Source organism: Fukomys damarensis, unplaced genomic scaffold (assembly GCF_012274545.1).
Source record: "Fukomys damarensis isolate Sample0158 unplaced genomic scaffold, DMR_v1.0_HiC HiC_scaffold_27, whole genome shotgun sequence".
NCBI classification, from domain to species: Eukaryota; Metazoa; Chordata; class Mammalia; order Rodentia; family Bathyergidae; genus Fukomys; species Fukomys damarensis.
In genome coordinates this window covers 23,102,963-23,124,649 of record NW_022900939.1, presented here as the reverse complement: position 1 = coordinate 23,124,649, position 21,687 = coordinate 23,102,963, and the positions used below count along the sequence as shown (strand labels likewise).

The 21,687-nt window shown below is 56.1% G+C and overlaps 1 protein-coding gene across 8 annotated transcripts; it reads left to right on the top strand.

Annotated features, from left to right (window-relative positions):
* The first annotated feature begins 6 nt into the window (after window positions 1–6).
* Window positions 7–20,676, top strand: Pcnx3 (pecanex 3). 8 transcript variants are annotated; one of them, XM_019209286.2, is made up of 35 exons: window positions 7–231; window positions 580–767; window positions 985–1,084; window positions 1,189–1,228; window positions 1,326–1,421; window positions 1,597–2,730; window positions 3,201–3,321; window positions 3,403–3,581; window positions 3,890–3,980; window positions 4,380–4,515; window positions 6,807–6,967; window positions 7,843–7,996; window positions 8,257–8,289; window positions 8,512–8,683; window positions 8,786–8,896; window positions 9,208–9,299; window positions 9,455–9,564; window positions 9,756–9,861; window positions 9,973–10,065; window positions 10,182–10,332; window positions 11,155–11,299; window positions 11,584–11,761; window positions 12,694–12,802; window positions 12,915–13,044; window positions 13,464–13,522; window positions 13,624–13,839; window positions 14,612–14,865; window positions 17,428–17,658; window positions 17,832–17,935; window positions 18,214–18,361; window positions 18,462–18,692; window positions 18,775–19,049; window positions 19,446–19,579; window positions 19,658–19,956; window positions 20,032–20,676. In XM_019209286.2, the coding sequence occupies exons 1-35, from the start codon at window positions 79–81 to the stop codon at window positions 20,224–20,226; spliced, it is 6,129 nt and encodes a 2,042-aa protein (XP_019064831.1). In that variant the 5' UTR covers window positions 7–78; the 3' UTR covers window positions 20,227–20,676. The 8 variants fall into 8 exon arrangements, with proteins under 8 accessions (XP_019064831.1, XP_019064832.1, XP_019064835.1 ...); XM_019209287.2 differs by having other exon boundaries at window positions 3,198–3,321; window positions 3,406–3,581; XM_019209290.2 differs by having other exon boundaries at window positions 3,198–3,321; window positions 4,380–4,485; window positions 6,825–6,967.
* The last annotated feature ends 1,011 nt before the right edge of the window (window positions 20,677–21,687 follow it).

The window sequence follows — 21,687 nt, the reverse complement described above, 5'->3', positions numbered from 1 at the left end:
GGAGCCAGGCGGGGCATGAGCCGGGGGCCGCCCCCATGAGGGTCCCTGGAGGGGGGCGCGCGCAGCAGCCACGGGGTCATGGGGTCTCAAGTGTTGCAGATCCTTCGCCAGGGGGTGTGGGCCTCGCTCACCGGAGGTTGGTTCTTCGATCCACATCAAAGCACCTTCTCCAACTGCTTCCACCTTTATGTCTGGATCTTCCTGCTCACCTTTCCATTCTTGCTGTATATGGTGAGACGCTGCTGCCACCTGTAACTCCTGCCGGGAAAGGGAGGACAGGATATCTTAGAGGGCTGGCCGTGTGGTAGGGATTCGCAGCTGTACCTGGGGTTCTGGGTTGTGGAGAGGGAATTGGTGCAGAGTTTGGGTGTGTGTGGAGACACCAAGTTCTGTCTTTCCTGGGTCAGGTGACCTTGAGCCCTTCAAGCAGAAGACACATTCTCTTGACAGGGTCTTTGTACTGGTTGTGTGGAGGGCTGATGAAGTCTTGGAGTAAACTTGTTAATTCTAGCTATGTGGCAAATACCCCCCAGAGAATAGAGCAGTGTAAGAAGCTGCCTGATTTATTGCCACTTTCAGGTCCTGCCCCCCAGCTTGATGGTGGCTGGTGTGTACTGCCTCGTGGTGGCTGTCATCTTTGCTACCATCAAGACTGTGAATTATCGGCTGCACGCTATGTTCGATCAGGGTGAGATTGTGGAGAAGCGCAACTCTACTATTGGAGAGCAGGAGGAGGAGCCTGCCCAGGCAGACAGCAGCCTGCCCAGGTGGGTGGGGCAGGGCTGTGTGGAGGGGCTTGAAGGTTCTCAATACCTAGGCCTGAGCCTTGGAGGGAGAAGAAAGGCATTGGCTGAGTGAATGTGAGCATATGTTCTGCAGTCAGATAGGTGAAGGGACCTTTGAGGGTGGAGAAGTGATGAAATGGGAGAAGTAGAACATAAGGCAAGGAGGTTAGCTCAGAGCTTCTTCTCTTTCCACTACTAGGGACCCTGGAGTGGAGATGACAGTGTTTCGGAAAGTGAGTTCCACACCCCCAGTACGCTGCAGTTCTCAGCATTCTGTGTTTGGCTTCAACCAGGTCTCGGTGAGTAGTCCTGGCCTTCAGCTTCCCACACTTGGGAGCCAGTCTGTTTTGAGTGGGTCCTGAGCCTGTCCTGTTTGCTCCTTCATGCCCCTTTCTGTGCTCAGGAGTTGCTTCCCCGGATGGAGGACGCTGGGCCTCTCAGAGGTAGGTGGCTGCTGCTCAGGGTGAGAATGTAATGTGGAGTAGGGCGGTACACGGCTGTCCTGGGGTCCTGTTGACACCTCTGGTGCCTTGGTTACAGATATCAAGGAGCTGGTGCGGGAGCAGGGCAGCAACAATGTGATTGTCACCTCTGCAGATCGAGAGATGCTGAAACTCAGCTTACAAGAGAAACTGAGTGAGTGGGCATGATAAGGCAGGCACTTGTGGGAAAGACTAACTGTTCTGTCCTTGAATCATTCCAACTTTTGCTTTTTCCTGGGTCTGTTTTTGTACTCCTGGATGGGACTGGACTTTCAGGGAGAGCAGAAATCTAAGTCACCCTATCTGACATTCTGTCTTCCTTCTGGCAGTTGGAGACCTTCCCCAGACACCCCCAGGAGCTATCCCAGACCCCTGTCTCCCGAGCACGGACTCTTCAGAACGTTCTCCCCTGGCTGGAGATGGAGCTCCCTGGAGTGGGAGCAATGTGGCTGACACTCCCCTGAGCCCCTTACTGAAGGGAAGCCTCAGCCAGGAGCTGAGCAAGAGCTTCCTGACCCTAACCCGGCCTGATCGGGCCCTGGTGAGGACCAGTAGTCGACGGGAACAATGCTGGGGAGCCAGTGGCTACCAGCCCCTGGACCGGCGGGGCTCAGGTGAACCCACACCCCAGAAAGCCGGCTCCTCAGATTCCTGCTTCAGTGGGACCGACAGGGAGACACTGAGCAGCTTCAAGAGTGAGAAGACCAACTCAACACACCTGGACAGCCCACCGGGTGGGCAGGCCCCCGAGGGCAGCGACACTGATCCCCCGTCTGAAGCTGAGCTACCTGCCTCACCAGATGCTGGGGTCCCCTCGGATGACACACTGCGTTCCTTTGACACAGTTATTGGAGCAGGGACACCACCGGGCCCTGCTGAGCCACTCCTGGTTGTGCGGCCCAAAGACTTGGCCTTATTGCGGCCTAGCAAACGGCGGCCGCCCATGCGAAGACACTCTCCACCTGGCCGTGCCCCTCGAAGGCCCCTTCTCGAGGGTGCAGGCTTCTTTGAGGACGAGGACACCAGTGAGGGCAGTGAACTGAGCCCAGCCTCCAGTCTCCGATCACAGCGCTGCTACAGTACTGACAGCTCCTCTTCTACTTCCTGCTACTCCCCTGAGAGCTCTCGGGGTGCAGCAGGTGGGCCTCGGAAGAGGCGGGCTCCGCATGGGGCTGAGGAGGGAACTGCTGTGCCCCCTAAACGGCCCTACGAGACCCAGCGGACGCCCAGTACTGCCAGTGCCAAAACACATGCACGTGTGCTGAGCATGGATGGGGCTGGGGGTGATGTCCTGAGGGCTCCCCTGGCTGGCTCCAAGGCCGAGCTGGAGGCCCAGGCAGGAGTGGAGCTGGCTGCAGGTGCTGGTGAGCCTGCTGGGCTACCTGCTGAGGCCTGCAGGGGACCTGCTGCCAACCAGCCTGGCTGGCGGGGGGAGCTGCAGGAGGAAGGTGCTGTGGGAGGAGGTGAGTGCTGGCTGCAGGGGTGGAGTGGGTGAAGGAACTGGGGACGTAGGTTTGGGCAGAGGGTGGGCTGGAGTAGACCTGGTTGGTGTCAGCTCAGCCTCCATCCCCAGCAACAGATTGACATACACTCAGTGATTGAGTGATGCTGTGTCCCAAGCCTCTTGGCTTGGCAGGGCCCAGCCATCTGCTTCTGGTCCTGGGGTCAGCTCTGGAGTCTGCTCCCTGAGGATTCTTGTCATCCATGCTCATTCTTCAGCCACAGTGGGGCAGGGTAGACCAGTGCCACCCTTATTTCCAGAAGAGGAGACTGAGGCATGAGTGAGTGGCTAGGTGACCTGGCTGGGCTGTGAGCATTGTTCGACTGGGTGTGACCTTTAGCTCCATGCTGTAGCACCTGCCGCCACCCCACCCACCCTTCCAGCTCTGATCAAGCTTCTGTCACTTACACTTGGGGGCCTTTCTGGCAGCAGCCGAGGAGACAGGCAAGCGGGAGTGCACAAGCAATGTGAGGCGGGCTCAGGCCATACGAAGGCGCCACAATGCGGGCAGCAACCCTACTCCTCCAGCCTCTGTCATGGGCTCACCACCCACGTAAGCATCTGACCCCTGGGCTGCACAAGTGGGAGGCGAGCTGGCTCTGCCAGTTGCTGACCCAGGGCAACCCTTTCCCAGCAGCCTGCAGGAGGCTCAGCGGGGCCGTGCGGCCTCCCACTCGCGGGCACTGACACTGCCTTCTGCCCTGCACTTCGCCTCTTCACTGCTGCTCACCCGGGCCGGTGCCAATGTACATGAGGCCTGCACCTTTGATGACACCTCTGAGGGTGCCGTGCACTATTTCTATGATGAGAGCGGTGAGCCCCTTCCTAGTCAGCCCATCACAACCTGAAGTGTAGGTGTCTTGTCACCTTCACTCTGCTGACGAGGGAACCAAGATGCACCTGGAGTCACAGGCTGAACCAGTGGTGGGACAGAGAGCCAGACCCAGGGCCTGCTGACCATGGGGCCCAGGCCCTTGGTCTGTAGGCTTTTTTAACCAGGTCTTGGTCCCCAGGGGCTGGGCTGCCATGTCATGGGTTCTTCCTCAGTGGTCCTGGTGCCCATGTGAGTGTGGCCTCGGCCTGTCCCTGACACATTGCCTTATCTCTCACACTTGTCTCAGGTGTGCGGCGCTCCTACACCTTTGGCTTGGCTGGAGGTGGCTACGAGAACCCTGTGGGACAGCAGGGGGAGCAGGCAGCCAATGGGGCATGGTGAGTGTTCATGGTGAGCCCTTCTGAGGTAGCGGTCTGGTGTGCTGTTTTGCTGGGGAGCACCCTAAGCCAGTCACTCTCTTCCTCTGCCAGGCTGGGGCAGCTCCATCCTGGAGGAGGAAAAGATGGGGAGCAGTAAAGGGCAGACCTGGGGGGATCCTGGGGACCCTGGCTCTCTGGTGCTTCTAAGTGGAAGGCTTCCAGGGAGCCCGGGGCCTGCTTCCCAGGAGTAGGGGAAGGAAGCACAGTCTGGGAGGAGAGTGCTTCTGCCACTTGCTTCCTCCTGACTCCAGTGCTTCTGTTCCTTTGGGCCCCAAGTCATGGCCTTGCCTTGCCCTCAACCCAACCTCATCCCAGAGCTTGCCCACGACCTTGATCTTCATGATTGCTCTACCACAGGGACCGTCACTCACATTCCTCCAGCTTCCACTCGGCTGATGTCCCCGAGGCCACAGGAGGCCTGAACCTGCTTCAGCCAAGACCTGTAGTTCTGCAGGGCATGCAGGTGCGCCGGGTGCCCCTGGAGATCCCGGAGGTGAGCAGCTGGAGGAGGGGATGGGGGCGTGTGGTGTGCAGATCACTGAGGCTGGCCTGAGTAGAAACTTGTCCCAGTGCCCTAGGAAGGACAGCCACCCCGAGTGAGGGAGATCTTGGGGACTCTGCTGTGCTGCATCAGTTCTGACTTTTGAGGGCTGGCCAAGGGTGCACAGGCCTTGATGCTCAGTGGTTCAGGAAAGTGTGTATTTGCTTACTCTGCAGCCTGTCTGGAGTACCTTCCTAATCCAGAAGGGACCTGGTAGAACAGAGCCAGACCCACTGGCTGACTACAGGTCTTTTCCTGTCCAGGTCTTGGTCCCTAAGGGATGAACTGCCATGCCTGGGGACATGTCATAGGGCTTTTTCTCATTTATGGCTTAGTTAACAGGGACAAACTGTATGTGCAACAGTACCTACAAAAGTAGCAGTTCGGTTTGCCATTCAGAAGCAGCAGTTCAGTTGATGACCATGCTCTTCCCCATACCAGGAGCATTCTGTATGTGTGCGATTTCTTTAGGTGTCCTCTGTTAATGCTTCTTGTCTCAGCATAGTTCTAGGTAATATCTTCTTTTTGTTTGAGACAGGGTCTCCCTCTGTAGTTCAGGCTGGACTTGAACTCACTATGTATCCCAGGCTGGCTTCGAACTTTCATCAGTCCTCCTGCCTCAGCCTCCCAGGTGCTGGATTACGGGCTGGGTTCACAAGTGTGCGCCACCATGCCCAGCTGAATAGTTTTTTTTTTTTTTTTTTTTTTTTTTTTTTTTTTTATTCCTAAAAACATCTCAATTTGGACAGAAGGTTACATGGTCAGTTTAGGGGAATGCATAAAAATATATTCTCAACTGTCTAGTTACAACTTCATGGGTGCTTGAGCTGAGGAGCTAGCCTGAACAATATAGCAAGACTTCAGAAACAAACAAATGATCTCAAGAGTTTAAAGAATAATTCTGAAAATGCTGGGCATGGTTGTGCATGTGATAATTCCAGCACTCTGGAAGGCTGAAACAGGAGGATCCCAAATTCAACCTCAGTCTGGGCAATTTTGTGATTTAGTAAGACTCATTAAGAAATATAGCTCAGTGCAGTGCTCACTTCAACAGCATATACAGTTAAAAAAAAATGTAGCTCAGTGTGAAGGTCTTGGGTTCGATTGCTAATACTACCACCAAAAAAATTTTTTCTTTTTTTTTTTTGTTTTTTTTTTTTTTTTTTTTTTTTTTTTTTGCTTTTTTGGCTTTTTTGAGACAGGGTCTCACTATGTAGTTGAGACTGACCTGGAACTCACTATGTAGCCCAGGCTGGTCTTGACCTCACAGTGATCCTCCTGCCTCAGCCTCCCGAGTGCTGGGATTATAGGCATGTGCCACCACGCCTGGCAAAAAATAATTCTAAGAGGAGTAAACTCATATCTAATGGCTGTGGCATGGATGCCGCCATGTGCCCTTTCCTGATCCACTCAGACTTTATAACCATCACTGATTTCAGCGTCATCCTCACACTCCAGAGGCAAGGGTTGTGCATCTGAGCCTTTCCATTATGTTCTCTATCCTGTCCACAGGGCTGGGCCAATAGCTGTGCCCTGTGAGTGTTTTTTTTGAGAGGTGGGGAGGGTGGGAGTGGGTATTGAACTTGAACCCAGGGTCTTTGCATTGAGCTATATCCCCTACCCCACTTTTTAAAATTTTTGTTTTGAGATAGGGTCTTGATAAGTTTCTAAACTGCCTAGGCTAGGCTAAAATTTGTAGTTTTCCTGTCTCAGTCTCCCAAAGTGCTGCGATTACAGCACCACGGCACCCAGGACCATGAATGCTTGTTCACTGCAGGACACAACAAACCTAGAGTGGAGTAGTTCAAACAGGGCCTCATGGTGCCAGCACTGGCATGCAAGCCTGTCTTCAAGACTGGGACCTCTGGTCCTAGGTGGGATTGTCATGGTCACAGAGATGACTTCACCTGGGAGGAGGAGCATTTGTGGCAGATTTTGAAGGACAGGGTGAATTTTGCTGTGCCTAGGATGAGGCAGGAGATGCATCTGATTATGGAAGGTGGACATGGTAGTCAGTGACTGTGGTGCCTGGTAGTCTCCTGCAGCCATGGAACAGTGTCCTAGGAACCCAGAGTGAAGAACAGAGCCTTGTGATGAAGGACCAGGACAGGCTGTGTGGCCACTAGATAATAGGGACTTCCTGTGCTGAGGGAAGTGGTCCACCAAGCCAGTGTGTTGGGGCTGGGGATGGAAATTGATCATGGGGGTGGTGGGGCTGATAGCCGCGGCTGTGGGGACTGCAGTTTGACCTGCTGGACCAGGACTCCCTGCACGAATCCCAGGAGCAGACCCTGATGGAGGAGGCACCGCCCCGTGCCCAACACAGCTACAAGTACTGGCTCCTCCCTGGTCGCTGGACCTCTGTGCGCTATGAACGTCTTGCCCTGCTGGCCCTGCTGGACCGGTGAGTGCCCACCTGCCATGGCCACCATCCCAAGAGAACCCCAGATCCTTGGCCCTCTGAACTTTCTGGACCTGTAGAGACAGATGTGGTGTAAGAGAACCTGATGGTACCTTGATGGCAGTGGCATTTCTTTAGGTTCCACTGGGGTGCAAGGGGCAGCCAATTCCAGGAGTGCTGTAATAGCCCCGCTCATGACAATTTCTACTCAGATCATTATTTTTTATTTTTTACTTTTTGGTTTTTTGAGACAGGGTCTCACTCTGTAGTTGAGACTGACCTGGAACTCACTATGTATCCCAGGCTGGTCTCGAACTCACGGCAATCCTCCTGCCTCAGCCTCCCAAGTGCTGGGATTACAGGCATGTGCCACCACACCAGACTTCTGTGTTTGATTTGATTTGAAAATTAAGTGCTGTGACCTGCAGAAGCACACAAAGCATTTGCCTTGACTTTCCCACTTCTTAGAGGGGAAACTGAGGCCCAGAAAAGTCAAGTGACTCTTGTCTAATGTAGAGAACTGGACCTAAACCCACATTTGGACTTACTTTCCATTGGGCTCTCTTTTGGCACAGGACTGTGCCGGTCAGGTTCTGCCTGTGTCTGTCTTGTGGCATGCCTGGTATGGTTTGTCCATTGTAGCCATGTGTCACCGTGAGCTGGAGATGGGCAGTTCATCAAAGTGCCAGTACCTCAAGCCTCAGCTCATGGAGGGGCCAGAGATTGGGATGCAGGTTAGGAACAGGATAGCTTCCTGGAGCAGGTGAAGTCTGGCATGAGAAGAGGCCTGGAGTACTTTAGGACAGAACCCTGCCCTCCCCACTCCCTACCAGAAGGTGAGCCAGAAGGGCCGTGCCCGACATACCTGTCTCCCACAGGACTCGAGGGGTGATGGAGAACATCTTTGGTGTTGGCTTGAGCAGTCTGGTTGCTTTCCTGGGTTACCTGCTGCTGCTCAAGGGCTTCTTCACCGACATCTGGGTCTTCCAGTTTTGTCTGGTCATTGCCTCCTGCCAATACTCCCTGCTCAAGGTCAGGCCTTGCTCCCTGGTTTTCCACCCACCTTTCCTCAGACCTTCCCTTTCCCGCTACTCGAGGGGTGAGGGGTGTGCTAGGAAGCTGAAAGGTGCTTAAGGTAACATGTGACAGGTGAGAGCACCAAGGCTGGGACAGTTCAGTTCCTGCCCTGGTCACTCGCTTATCACTGCCCAGGGATAGTGCTGAGCAGGTTCCAGGGCCTCCTGTTCCCGTGGCTCTGGCTTCTGTCGCCATTACAGCTCTTTCTCCTCCAGAGCGTGCAGCCTGATGCAGCGTCTCCCATGCACGTGAGTACCCATGGAGCAGTGTCTCACGGGGAAGCCCTGACGGGGTGAGATCAGGTGGGAGGAGCTCACGGCAGGAGAGGGGCAGGGCCCTGTCAGCCCCCAGTGATCACTCCCACCCTGCCCGGCTCTCTAGCTTGGACCCAGGGCCAGGCCTGGGCTGTGTGGGGATGAGCACATACCTGTGGGGCGGGCAGCAGGTGGACTCACAGGCCAACTCCCCAGGGCCACAATTGGGTGATCGCGTACAGCCGGCCTGTCTACTTCTGTATCTGCTGTCTGCTCATCTGGCTGCTGGATGCCCTGGGCTCAGCTCAGCCCTTCCCACCTGTGTCCCTCTACGGCCTCACACTCTTCTCTGCTTCTTTCTTCTTCTGTGCCCGAGACGTGGCCACTGGTGAGACTGGGCAGGGTGGGGGTGGCCTGAGGAACAATCCCCCGTGGTGGGCCAAGGAAGGACCGGTGGGCTGACTGGGCCTTTGTTTCTCCTCCTGGCCAGTGTTCACCTTGTGCTTCCCATTTGTCTTCCTGCTGGGCCTCTTGCCCCAGGTCAACACCTGCCTCATGTACCTGCTGGAGCAAATAGATATGCATGGCTTTGGGGGCACAGGTACGACGCCTACAGGTGGCCCTGGGGTGCAGGAGAGCCCAGGGCCCAGTAGGGCCCATGGATTTGGGTCTGTGTCTCCAGCCCTTGCATCTAAACCATGGACACAGGAACTTGCCCCCACCCTTCCCCTTCCCTGGCAGGTGGCTTCAACCTGAAAATGTTAGAGATGCTGAAGGCCTCTCAGGGTTGGGGGTGCAGAGAACAATGGGGAATGGTATCCCAGGAAGTCAGCTTTGGGATCGTGCGGCACGGGTGAAGTGGGATGCCACCAGATGAGAACTTGCCTTTACCTGCTCCTCCTTGCCACACAGCTGCTACCAGCCCACTTACTGCAGTCTTCAGCCTCAGTCGCAGCCTGCTGGCTGCTGCCCTGCTCTACGGCTTCTGCCTCGGAGCTATCAAGGTAGGGGTGGCCTGCAGGGTGGGGGGCATGCTGAGGCCCGCAGAGTTGTTGGCACAGGGCTGTGAATTGGGCTCAGCAGTAGCTTCTCACGTGAGGGCACCCCTACCCCTATGCTTAGCTTCACTTCCCCTGACCAGCATGTGTTGTCCCCCTAGACTCCTTGGCCGGAGCAGCACGTCCCTGTCCTCTTCTCTGTCTTCTGTGGTCTTCTGGTGGCACTGTCCTACCACCTGAGCCGACAGAGCAGTGATCCCACTGTGCTGTGGTAGGTGCTGCATGTTCCTATCTGTGTGCTCCATGGGTGTGTGTATGTATCTGTGCACAGCAGGGGCTCGGGGATCTGTGCATTGGTGCATGTGTCTGTGACTAATGGACACTGGTCTGCTGTGTTCCTGGGGGCCCAGGCAAAGGAGGGTTTGCCTCCCCATCCCTGGCCCCTGACCCTTCCTCCTGCAGGTCTCTGGTCCGGAGCAAGCTCTTCCCCGAGCTAGAGGAGCGGAGCCTGGAGACAGCCCGGGCTGAACCCCCAGACCCATTGCCAGAGAAGATGCGCCAGTCAGTGGTGAGGAGGCATGATGGTGGAGCTGTAGTGAGGAGGCGGTGGCAGGTCCAGGACAGGAGGGACATATGGCCCCGGAGCAACAGGCAGTGAGCTATCTCTCTGGCCCTGCAGCGCGAGGTCCTGCACTCCGACCTGGTGATGTGTGTGGTGATTGCTGTGCTCACCTTCGCCATCAGTGCCAGCACGGTCTTCATTGCCCTGAAGGTTCGTGCGGCACAGGCCATCTCCCCTCGGTCTCCGCGGGAGCCTGCTGGACCGAGGGCCCGGAGCGGCCCTCACCCAACTCGGTGGACTGAGCACCTGGCCTCTCCCTCTCACAGTCGGTGCTGGGCTTTGTGCTGTATGCACTGGCCGGAGCCGTGGGCTTCTTCACACATTACCTGCTGCCACAGCTCCGCAAGCAGCTGCCTTGGTTCTGCCTCTCACAGCCTGTGCTGAAGCCACTGGAGTACAGCCAGTATGAAGTTCGGGGTGAGTGCTCACCGGGGCTGCCTGGGCAGGGCATCTGCAGGCTGGAGCAAGACCTGGTGAGAGCTGTGGTCCTCCTGCACCAGGGTGCCAGCAGGGGGCAGCCTCTGCCCACACTACCCTCTGTGCTGGTCCTGGCCCCACACCCCTTTCCTGCTCTGTCTGTACCCACTTTCTCAATTTGCCCAGTTCATCCTCTGTATGCCCTACCCCATTTTCTGCCCTCCTATGTCTGAGGAGATGGAATTAGAATTCCAGGGCCCTAAAGAAATCAGAATTACAAACTGATCCCCAGTAGCTTTTTAAAAAATATTTTGAGACAGCATCTTCATGTGTAGTTCAGGCTGGCCTTGAGTTCACTATGTAGTCCAGGCTGGCCTCAAACGCTCAACAGTTCTCCTGTTTCAGCCTCCTGAGTGCTGGGAATTATAGGCATGCACCGCCACATCTGGCCCAGCTTGGCTTCTGTCAGCTTGAGCCAAGTGGCCTTGCCCCTTAGAAGGGTCTGTGGATCAGAGTCATCTCACTGTTAGTCTCCCCAGCCTTTACTAGTGACCTTTGCCTATCCCAAGTGGACACCTGGGACTTTCTTGTAAGCCTTATTTCCACAGACAGTAAGGAAAGGTAAAACACCTGCCCTAAGCCTATGCTTTTTCTGCTAATGATCAGTCCCTCCGGCCCTTCCATAGTCTCTAGGGACCCAGGCTAGCATAGCCCCTGGCTTGTTAGCCCCCCGAGGATCTTGCTGGCCCTGCATTGCCCAGTCTTTGGGGTCCCAAAGGTGATGGGGCACCTAGAGACCAACAGACCACCTTCTTGTCACAGGTGCTGCCCAGGTGATGTGGTTCGAGAAGCTGTATGCTGGTCTGCAGTGTGTCGAGAAGTACCTCATCTACCCCGCCGTAGTGCTCAACGCTCTCACAGTGGATGCCCACACGGTTGTCAGTCACCCGGACAAGTTCTGCCTCTAGTGAGGACCACCTTGCTCACCAGCCCCTGATTCACATTCTTGTTTGGTTCCCGGTGGGGAAATTGAGGCCTGTAGAGGGGATGGGTGGTGTCTGAGATTGCCCAGCAAAACCCCGACATTACCCACTGAAGCACACGCGCCCCCTCTACTGCCTTTCGATGGGCCATCCCAGCAGACAGCCGAAGCCCAGGGCTGTTCTCAGCCAGGGTGGGTGAGGGTTGAGCCCCTATGCCCACAGCCCCTCAACCCCTGCCGAGCGCCAGATGCCTGCCCTTCACCCACAGCTGCCGGGCGCTGCTGATGACCGTGGCTGGGCTGAAGCTGCTTCGCTCAGCCTTCTGCTGCCCACCCCAGCAGTACCTGACGTTGGCCTTCACCGTCCTACTCTTCCACTTCGACTATCCACGCCTCTCCCAGGGCTTCTTGCTTGACTACTTCCTCATGTCCCTGCTCTGCAGTAAGGTGAGCCAGAGGCTGAGGCCTAGCACTCTTCTGCCTGGGAGGGAGAAAATGTCCCCATGCCTGTGGCCCTGTCACCTGCCATTCCAGATCAGCCCTGCTGTGGGCCTTTGCAGGGGTGACTCCATAAAGGGGTCATTTCTACCCTACCCTTGTAGAAAGGAAGGTGAGGCTGTAAGAGGTGGAGTCACTGATTCTCAGATCCTTCAGAGAATTGGTGGTCAGCCAGGATGTGACCTCGAGTCTGGCCTACCCTGCAGCCACCTTCCTTAGTAGCAGTTGGCATAGTTGGGACCTGACCTTGTCCTCTGGATAAGAGCCAGCCGTGGCCCTGAAGACGGTCAGAGCTGATCAGGAGCCCTAGAGCCAGGGTATGCAGGTTCTCTGCCAGGCTGTGGACTCCCCCTCAGGGCTGGGGACAGGTTACTTTGAACAGAGGGATACCCACCACACTCTCCTGGAGGCCAGCCGTGGAGTCTGAGACCTTGTGCAGGCCTGAGCTCTTTTTCACTCATGGGAGTGTTTGATTCTTGTTTGGGGCCTGGCCCAGAGTGGTAGGCCTCTGGACAATGCGTCACGCATACCAGTCCAGGCCCACTGTCGGAGTAGCAAGAGCGGAGCAAGTCGTCGTCATCTCACCTTCTGTGAACCTCAGGCATCTGTAAAATGAAGGCAGCAATAGGAAACTTTGGGGTAGTCACGTGAATTAAATGGCTAATCCTGCCTTATGCTCAGTTAGGAGTTGCTTATGATGTCAGGTGCCTCGAGCCAAGTCCAGCGAGAAAGCTGGGAGTGATTGCGAGTTTGGCCCCATGTGGCTGCCAGTGGGTGGCCCCAAGGCCCTGGATGAAGCCTGCTATCTGAGGTCCTGACAGACCCTACCTCCATGAGTAACCCAAGATGTTTTTATCATCTCCCTTTGGTGCCCCCACCAGCTGTGGGACCTGCTGTACAAGCTGCGTTTTGTGCTGACCTACATTGCCCCCTGGCAGATTACCTGGGGCTCAGCCTTCCATGCCTTTGCCCAGCCTTTTGCCGTGCCACGTATCTGTTGCTTGCTGTTTGGGTGGGAGTGTGCAGGGAGGGCTGCGGGGGCTGGAGAAGGGAGGCCGGGAGGTCCCATCTGCCTGCCACCACATCCTTGACTGGTGCCCAGACTCGGCCATGCTGTTTGTCCAGGCCCTGCTCTCAGGGCTCTTCTCCACGCCACTCAACCCCCTGCTGGGCAGTGCTGTCTTCATCATGTCCTACGCAAGGCCCCTCAAGTTCTGGGAGCGTGACTACAAGTGAGTATCACAGAAGACAGCAGCAGGTGCCCAAGGAGGAAGGGGGAAGGCTTGGAGCTCAGGCTGGACAGTGCCCAGCCGCAAGTGTGAGGGGGTGTGTGGGCGTGATGGGGACACATCCCCATCAGTGACGGTGGAACCAGCCACATGGTCTGGTATGAGGGTATGAGCCGAATGCCTCTGTCGTAGTGGTGAGATAGATCCCTTATGGGTAAGATCCCTTATGTCCCTGAGCGTCAGTCTTCTCTGCTCGGACAGTCTCATTGGGTTGCCATGGTTGACATCTGCTCTGCCTAGGGGTGTGGACTCAGAAGGCACCTGGTGGAGTCTAGACAGAGGGGACACGCTGATGGGCAGCAGGCGGCTGTCCCCAGAGTCAGCTTCACCTTCTGCTGATACAGTTTCTCTCTCTGCCCCAGCACTAGACGAGTGGATCATTCCAACACCCGCCTGGTGACACAACTGGACCGGAATCCTGGTGTGTATCCAGCCATCTTGGGGCTTCAGGACAGGGTCTCCCCTGGAAGCAGCCTTCCTTTCTGTCACTTTGTCCCTTTATCTTTTTGCTCTGGGTCCCAGGCGCTGATGACAACAACCTCAACTCCATCTTCTATGAGCACCTGACACGCTCACTGCAGCACACACTGTGTGGGGACCTGGTGCTAGGCCGCTGGGGCAACTATGGCCCTGGCGACTGTTTCGTCCTGGCCTCTGACTACCTCAATGCGCTGGTGCACCTTATCGAGGTTGGCAACGGCCTTGTCACCTTCCAGCTGCGTGGCCTTGAGTTCCGGGGTGAGCCAGGGCTTGGGGTGGGTGCTGTGTTCGACAGTGCAGAGTGGCTGCATCCCCGTCCAGCATGGCTCCACTGGCTGGGTGACCTCAGCAAGACACTGCTCCTCAGCCTGGGCTTGCCTTCGTTGGCATCTGCTCACAGCTCTTCTGGCCAGGCCTTGTTTCTGCCCTGACTTGGGGTCCCTATGCCTGGAAGCTCTGGCTTCTCCTGCCAGCTCGCTCAGCCATCTGTTGTCTCAGGCCAGGCCTCTGTCGGTACCGTGCACAGCCCCAGCCAGTGAGGCGGCTCCTTGCTCTTGAAAAGATGCTTACGTTGGATGCCACCTTCAGAGGAGGCCCTAGACGTGCGGGAGGAGGGGGACAGGTGTGGTGGCGCACGCCTGTAATCACAGCACTTGACAGGCTGAGGCAGGAGGATCACCACAAGTTGAGGCCAGCCTGGACTACAGAGTGAGACCGTCTCCAAAAGCAAAACAAACAAAAAACGATTCTAAGCACAAGTTGTGAGTGCCACCACCTCCACCAAGTTGCTTCTCATCTACCTGAGTTTGTCTTTGTCTATGTGAATGAGGGACCAGACCCCTGGCTTCCCCTCTTTTTCTCTGTCTGGCTGCTGGGAGTCAGGCAGGGAGAAGGGCTCACTTGTTATCATTTGTGCAGTGCCCACACGTGGGGAGGAGTAGCGGTAAAGCCTGGAGTGCTGTGCTGCGCACTCAGTGGGGGCAGCCAGGAACTGTCTCGGTGGCCGCTGACCGGCACCCCTCCTTGGCAGGTACCTACTGCCAGCAGCGCGAGGTGGAGGCCATCACTGAAGGTGTGGAGGAAGATGAGGGATGCTGCTGCTGTGAGCCTGGCCACCTGCCGCGAGTCCTGTCTTTCAATGCTGCCTTCGGGCAGCGCTGGCTGGCCTGGGAGGTGACAGCCAGTAAGTACGTGCTGGAGGGCTACAGTATCAGTGACAACAACGCCGCTTCCATGCTGCAGGTCTTCGACCTACGCAAGATCCTCATCACCTACTATGTCAAGGTATAGTGGGCGGGGCATGTGAACACTTCTCGACCTGGAGCGGCCTGAGTTCTGTGTGCTGGACCGTTGGGAGCCTGTTTTGTCTAAGGAAGGCAGAGGCCTCAAGAGTTTAAGTGTCCTGCTGGGCATGGTGGCTCACGCCTGTAATCCCAGCACTCAGGAGGCTGAGGCAGGAGGATCGCCTGGGCTACATAGTGAGTTCCAGGTCAGTCTCAACTACACAGTGAGACCCTGTCTCCAAAAACCAAAAGCAAACAAAAGTTTCAGTGTCCTCTACAGTGCCACTGCCAGATAGCAGGCCAGAGAGGCCCCAGTGTCTCTGATGATAGGCTATCTAGGCAGGGAGCTCCCTGTTGTCCCTCCAGAAGGCTGGCCTTAGGCAGTGGTTGTGCAGGAAGGTGGACAGCACATGTGTGGATCTCCCCGGGCTGCTGGACCAGCAGGGGCCATTGTTGAGGTCAGCCTTTGAGACAACTGGCCCCATACCCCACCCAGCCGTGATAATGATCTGATGGTGTTCGTGAGGCTGCTAAGTGGTGCTGCTTGCTGGGGGGTGGGCTCTGTGCCAGGTACCTCTCCTGAGTGGGACGGCCTTTGCCACACCCTCACAGAGAGCCCATGAAACTCCCTGGTGTGGAAGTTGTCTGGTAGAGGTGATGTGATAGCCCTGAGGCTCCAGAATTAGGAGAAAGTGCCAGTGCCAGGTTTTGAACCCAGGCCTGAGGGTCTTGAGATCTGTTAAGAATGGTTGAGGTTAGTGAGGCACAGTGTAGGGTATAGAAGAAAGAAACACTGAACTGGAAGCTCTAGGGGTTCTTGGCAGGCTGAAACATCACCTCCTTTGCCATGCCTCATTTTACCTCTTGAAGAAGTGGTGAAACTGGTCTGTGAGCGATGTGACTTTGTGCTCTCAGATATGGACACTGTGGGAATCAGGTGAATCAGTGGTCACTGCCCAGGCCCCCATGTGTCTACTGAGGATCTGCCTTGGCACTCCCTATGGGCCCTGGAGAGGTGACCTTTTGGGACCCAGGTGATCCTGCCCACCTGAGGTTAACCTATAGGGTGGGCCTTATATCCCAGCTGTCATTTTGCACCATGAGCACCTCATCTGTGTCACACACTGGAGAATTTCTCTCATTCCTCTGTCCTTCACTATTCCAGGGAAGAATTTGTGAGGTTCCCTGCCACTTTCACTGGCCACAGTCCAGAACGGGACAGTCCCAGTCCCAAGTCTAAGGGATTCATCTTCTTGTCCTGTCTCAAGATTGGTCAGCTCACCATGCTGCCTCCCACAAAACCCACTAAAAGCCACATGTGGCCCACTTATTGTGATGCCTGGTCTAGCAGGTTGGGCTGTGCCCAGCCCTGCAAAGGGAGGCCGACTTACCATGGCCCAGAGACCCAGGGAAGCTCTGCTAAGATGTGTGGAAGCCTGGTGGTACATGCCTTTAATCTAGCACACAGGAGGCTGAGGCAGGATGATTTTATCAGCCTCAGCTACACCAGCGCTTCAAGCGTGGCCTGGGCTATATCCTGAGACCCTGTCTCAAAAACAAACAAACAAACAAACAAACATGGAATACACGGTAAAGCTTGAAAGGGCTAGGGGTGGGGGGCGCTGGGACCTGAAGAGGCAGCTATGCCGGGAGCCCACTGGGTGTGCAGAAGGGTAGGGCAATGCTAGGCTACATCTCCCCAGCCTTTGTTTTCCTCTTTCTTTTGTAACTTGGGGTTAAGGATCTTCACACTGAGCTGCATTGCCAGCTGGATTTAAAAAAAAATATTTTGAGACAAGGTCTCTCTAAGTCACTGAAGTGACCAAGCTGGGCTGGAACTTAGGCCTGTGCATGGTCAGTTTTTGGCCTGCTGTAACCTCACTCCCCAGTGCAGACTTTTCTCCTGTACCCAGAGTGACTTCATTTGTTCCATCTAAGCGTACATGTAGGTCCCCATTTCCCCCTGGCTGCCAGCCTCACTCTATGTTTTATCCCGGTGTGCCAGCTGTCTCCCTTCCAAAAGTTCCTCTCCATTTACTTAAGGGGTGCAGGAGCCCCCCCCCCCCAGCTTTGGGCACAGGTGTTGTGCTGCTGGCTTTGTTCAGACTGTCACCTTCAACTGCCTAAAGGGCATTTAGGGCTGTTGACCTATAGGTTGTCCCACCACCTCAGGCTGACTTTCCAGGCCCTGAGCTCCCACAGCATCTTTAGCTCAGTCTGTTCTGCTGTGTAACATTATCTGTTTGAGCCTCAGTTTCCCTTATAAATGGCACAGATTCTCAGTCCATCAGGAGGAAGCAAACAGATGCTACCTGTAAGCACCTTCCACCTGGAGGATCAGGACCCTCCAGGGCTTCTCTGTAAGGGTGCTTCCTGTTGGCTTCCTCACTCCTCCCTGGCCCAGAGGAGCCTGCTTGCCCATGTGGCCTTGGGAGCTGAGCTGGGCTGTGGGAGGTGGGTGTCACAGGTCTCCTCAGGTTGGGACACTGCAGCTTTCTGCCAAAGTGCCAAGGGCTGGGCAGGCTGGGTTCCCTATACCTGACACTCAGCCCTCCTCTCCCAGAGCATCATCTACTATGTAAGCTGCTCCCCCAAGCTGGAGGCCTGGCTGAACCACGAAGGCATCGCAGCTGCCCTGCGCCCTGTGCGGGCCCCTGGCTATGCTGACTCGGACCCAACCTTCTCACTGAGTGTGGATGAGGACTACGACCTTCGCCTCTCTGGTCTCTCATTGCCTTCCTTCTGTGCTGTGCACCTTGAGTGGATACAGTACTGTGCCTCCCGGCGCAGCCAGGTTGGGCCACCACTACCCTGGTACTGCCCCACTAGGGTTCTAGGGATCTGGGCTTATTTTCTTCTCCCTTTCCCCTTATCCTGAGACTTTCATGGCTTGGCCCTTGGCTCTACCCCAGGTTCCCAGTCCAAGGTCTGAACTGGGCTCTGGGGATGGGGGTCCTTGTGCCATAGCCCGTGGATCAGGATTGGAACTCGCCGCTAGTGACGCTATGTTTTGGCCTGTGTGTGCTGGGCCGCCGAGCCCTGGGGACAGCCTCACACAGCATGTCTGCCAGGTGAGTGCCCGAGTCCGGCTGGAGGTACTGCTGTCCACTCCTCAGCCCTCTCTCCTCCCATGAAGAGCTCTCTCTGTCTGGAAGTCCACTTGGTACTTCCTGGTGGTGTGGCCTTTCCCAGTCCTTACTCAGCCTGTTCCTCACTGCTCTGTGAGGGACGTGGGCTTCTTGGCATGATGAGACTAAAGCCCAGAGTGAGGAAAGGTCTCGGCTTTTCAGAAACCTGAGACTCCTGGCTTCCTGTCCTTGCTCACCACCCTCTTCCTCCTCCTGCCCAGCCTGGAGCCCTTCCTCTATGGCCTGCATGCCCTGTTCAAGGGGGACTTCCGCATTACATCCCCTCGTGACGAGTGGGTCTTTGCCGACATGGACCTGCTACACCGTGTAGTGGCACCTGGGGTTCGCATGGCCCTCAAGCTTCATCAGGTGGGGAGTTGTATGTCCAGCATTGTGCACAGGTGGGCATGAAGCCTTTCCGTGCGCCAGGGGCCCCTGACCCCTGTCCCCCTCGGTTCTTCCCACCCAGGACCACTTCACATCCCCAGATGAATATGAGGAACCAGCAGCCCTGTATGATGCCATTGCAGCCAATGAGGAGCGACTTGTCATCTCCCATGAAGGTGACCCAGCCTGGCGGAGTGCCATCCTCAGCAACACGCCCTCACTGCTGGCACTACGCCATGTCTTGGATGATTCCTCTGACGAGTACAAGATCATCATGCTCAACCGGCGCCACCTCAGTTTCCGAGTCATCAAGGTGGTGAAGGCCCTGTCCCCACCCTCCAGCCCACCCCTTCTCCCTAGTGCTGGCCGTTGACCCTCAGTGTGGCCTCCTGCAGGTAAACCGGGAGTGTGTGCGTGGCTTGTGGGCTGGGCAGCAGCAGGAACTGGTGTTCCTTCGAAACCGCAACCCAGAGCGTGGCAGCATCCAGAACGCCAAGCAAGCGCTCCGCAACATGATCAACTCCTCTTGCGACCAGCCACTGGGCTACCCCATCTATGTGTCACCCCTTACCACCTCGCTGGCCGGCAGCCACCCCCAGCTGCGGGCGCTGTGGGGTGGCCCTGTCAGCTTGGGCGCCATTGCCCGCTGGCTCCTGCACAGCTGGGAGAGGTGAGCCCTGACTGTGGCTCCCAGCCATGCAGGCCCATCAAGGTGTCCTGGGCTTCCAGAGGAGGTTGCAGGGGTGCAGAGAGAGAGGAAGCAGTACCCTCTTAGCCCTCAGAGTAAAGAAGTGCTGGAGCCGGGCTTCATACCCCGAGAGAGAAGCCCCTTCCAGAGCTGACTGCCCCCAGAGGTGTCACTTTCTCCCTGGAGCTGACAGTGGCCTTTAGTCTTTAAGCACAGTTGACATTGCCTCCCTCAGAAGGCCACAGGTGGCAAAATCTTAGAGATGTGGGCCCTGGGGCTTGGAGATGTTGGATGACTTGATCCGGGGACTTGTATTCATTAGGTCTATGTCCTCAGCCTCGTTTCTCCACCTCATCTCTTCTCCACCTCTTCGCTCAGGCTTCATAAGGGCTGTGGTGCCGGCTGCAATAGCGGCGGGAATGTGGATGACTCAGACTGCAGTGGGGGTGGCGGCCTGACCTCCCTCAGCAATAACCCCCCCTTGGCGCACCCCACGCCTGAGAACACAGCAGGTAAGTGGGCAATTCAAAGTTGACTTCGGACAACCGCAGCCCAGCTGAGGTCTCTGCTCTCTTATCTGTCTCCTCCAGGCAGCAGCGACCAGCCTCTCCCACCAGGCCCTGGCTGGGGGCCACGACCCTCCCTGAGCAGCTCTGGTGATGGACGGCCCCCTCCATTGCTGCAGTGGCCTCCCCCTCGGCTCCCAGGACCACCCCCTGCCTCACCTGCTCCCACTGAGGGTCCTCGGCCCTCCCGGACCCCTGGCCCTGGTCTCCTCAGTTCTGAAGGGCCCAGTGGGAAGTGGAGTTTAGGGGGTCGAAAAGGTCTGGGAGGATCCGATGGAGAGCCAGCCTCAGGGAGCCCCAAAGGAGGCACCCCTAAATCTCAGGTAAGGCGCCTGAGGGAAGGTCAGGTCCTAGGAGCCTCAGGGCTGCTTGCCTGTCAACCTGTCTCTCCTCCTCAGGCTCCTCTGGACCTCAGCCTCAGTCCTGATGTCAGCTCCGAGGCCTCACCCCCCAGAGTAGCCCAAGACATTCCTTGCTTGGATAGCACTGCTGCTGAGAGTGGCACCCCCACTGGGGGTCCTGGTGACTGGCCTATCCCTGTGGAGGAACGGGAGAGCCCAGCTGCCCAGCCCTTGTTGGAGCACCAATACTGAGCGGCCCGGTGCCCACTGGATTCCATCCTAGGATCAGTAACTCAGATCCTTTTGGTTGCTTCTAGCCTTCTCTGTTGGACCGTGGACCTGAGTGGCTTTGGCTTCCTTCCTTGCCTGAAGCCTGACCTCCGGCTGCCTTAGTCGGAGTATCAGAACTGAATGGCCCAGACCTCTGATCTTGACCCCTGATCTCTCCTGATACATGGCCTGGGTCTCCCAAAATGAGGCAGGTAGCCTCCCAGCCAGGCCCTAAAAGCCAAACCCATGGGCTGGTCCCGCTTTGAGCCTGTGGCCAGGACTGACTCATCCCCTGGGTCTGCACTGCTTGCAGAGCTGGTCCCCCAGGCCTGGACCTGGAGCTTGAAATGTGGCAGGGGTTGTTTGTTTTCTTCTTTTTTCCTTTCTTTCTTTTTTTCTTTTTTTTTTTTTTTTTTTTTTTTTTTTTTTTTTTGTGCTTCAGAGACACCAGAATTAATAACACTATTTTTGATTTTGGTTGGCAGTTTCTTCTGTGTGGGAGTGAGTCACAGGGTAGTGGAGGGAGGTGGCCAAGTCACCCCTGGGTGAGCGTGGGGTTGTGGTGGAGTTGAAAGATGGAGGGCTGAGGAATGGAGCAGATAAGAGGACAGGCCAAGGGAGGGATCGGGTGGGAAGGATGGTCCCCTTCCCCAGAGCCTGTTCCTTTGTCCATACTTGACATGAAGGTCCAAGTGTTTTCCACTACTGTATGAATAGTTCAGAACAGTGACACGAACCTTTAGAACTCTCAGTGATACAGCCTGCTGGGACGTGCATGTCCTAGGTTTGCCACCAGTGGTTCAGAATTCCCAGCCCTGGAAATTCTGAGATTTCTGCATTTTATCAGCTTTGGTCTTGGTCAAAGCCTTCCTCTGAACCTCAGTTGCTCTAAGCCTTAAAGAGATAGTGACTCCTGTGTAGGGTGTTTTAGGAATAAATTGAGGTTTGTGCCCCACTTAGGTCTCCCGTTGCTGGTTTCAGTGGCACACGCCTGTAATTCCAGCATTCTGGGAGACTGAGGCAGGTGGATTTTAAGTTAGTGCCCTGTCTAGGCAACTTAGTGACTTAGCAAGACCTTGTCTCAGTAAATAAGGTATAGGGGTGTAACTCATTGTGAGGGCCCTGGGTTTAAATACCAGTTGTTTTTTTTTTTAATGTGAAAAGTGTGTAGAGCTGTTTCCCAGGGCCAGGTACTCCAGAGTCCCCGGGTCCTGAGCACCTGATGTACGCCAGGCAGGAGCCGGACACTAGGTGGCCTCCTCTAGGCCTCCGGGTTTGTCCGGAAGGCAGGTACGCTTGTTCCCATTACTCATCGTGGACGGGCAAGAGCCGCTGAAGGCCGGACAGCTAGTCGGGGTTGGGCCTGTGCTCCAGCTGCACGCGGGACTGACCACTGCCAGACCCAGAGTCCCCGCCTGCTTTCTTCCCGCCGCGGCCGGCTCC

Excerpts from the sequence above, each read along its gene's own strand:
- Pcnx3 (XM_010635972.3), top strand. The coding sequence starts at position 79 with ATGGGGTCTCAAGTGTTGCAGATCCTTCGCCAGGGGGTGTGGGCCTCG. Across the intron at positions 6,968-7,842 it reads CTGCTGGCCCTGCTGGACCG|GACTCGAGGGGTGATGGAGA; the intron begins GTGAGTGCCCAC and ends TGTCTCCCACAG. Across the intron at positions 9,565-9,755 it reads AGTGATCCCACTGTGCTGTG|GTCTCTGGTCCGGAGCAAGC; the intron begins GTAGGTGCTGCA and ends TTCCTCCTGCAG.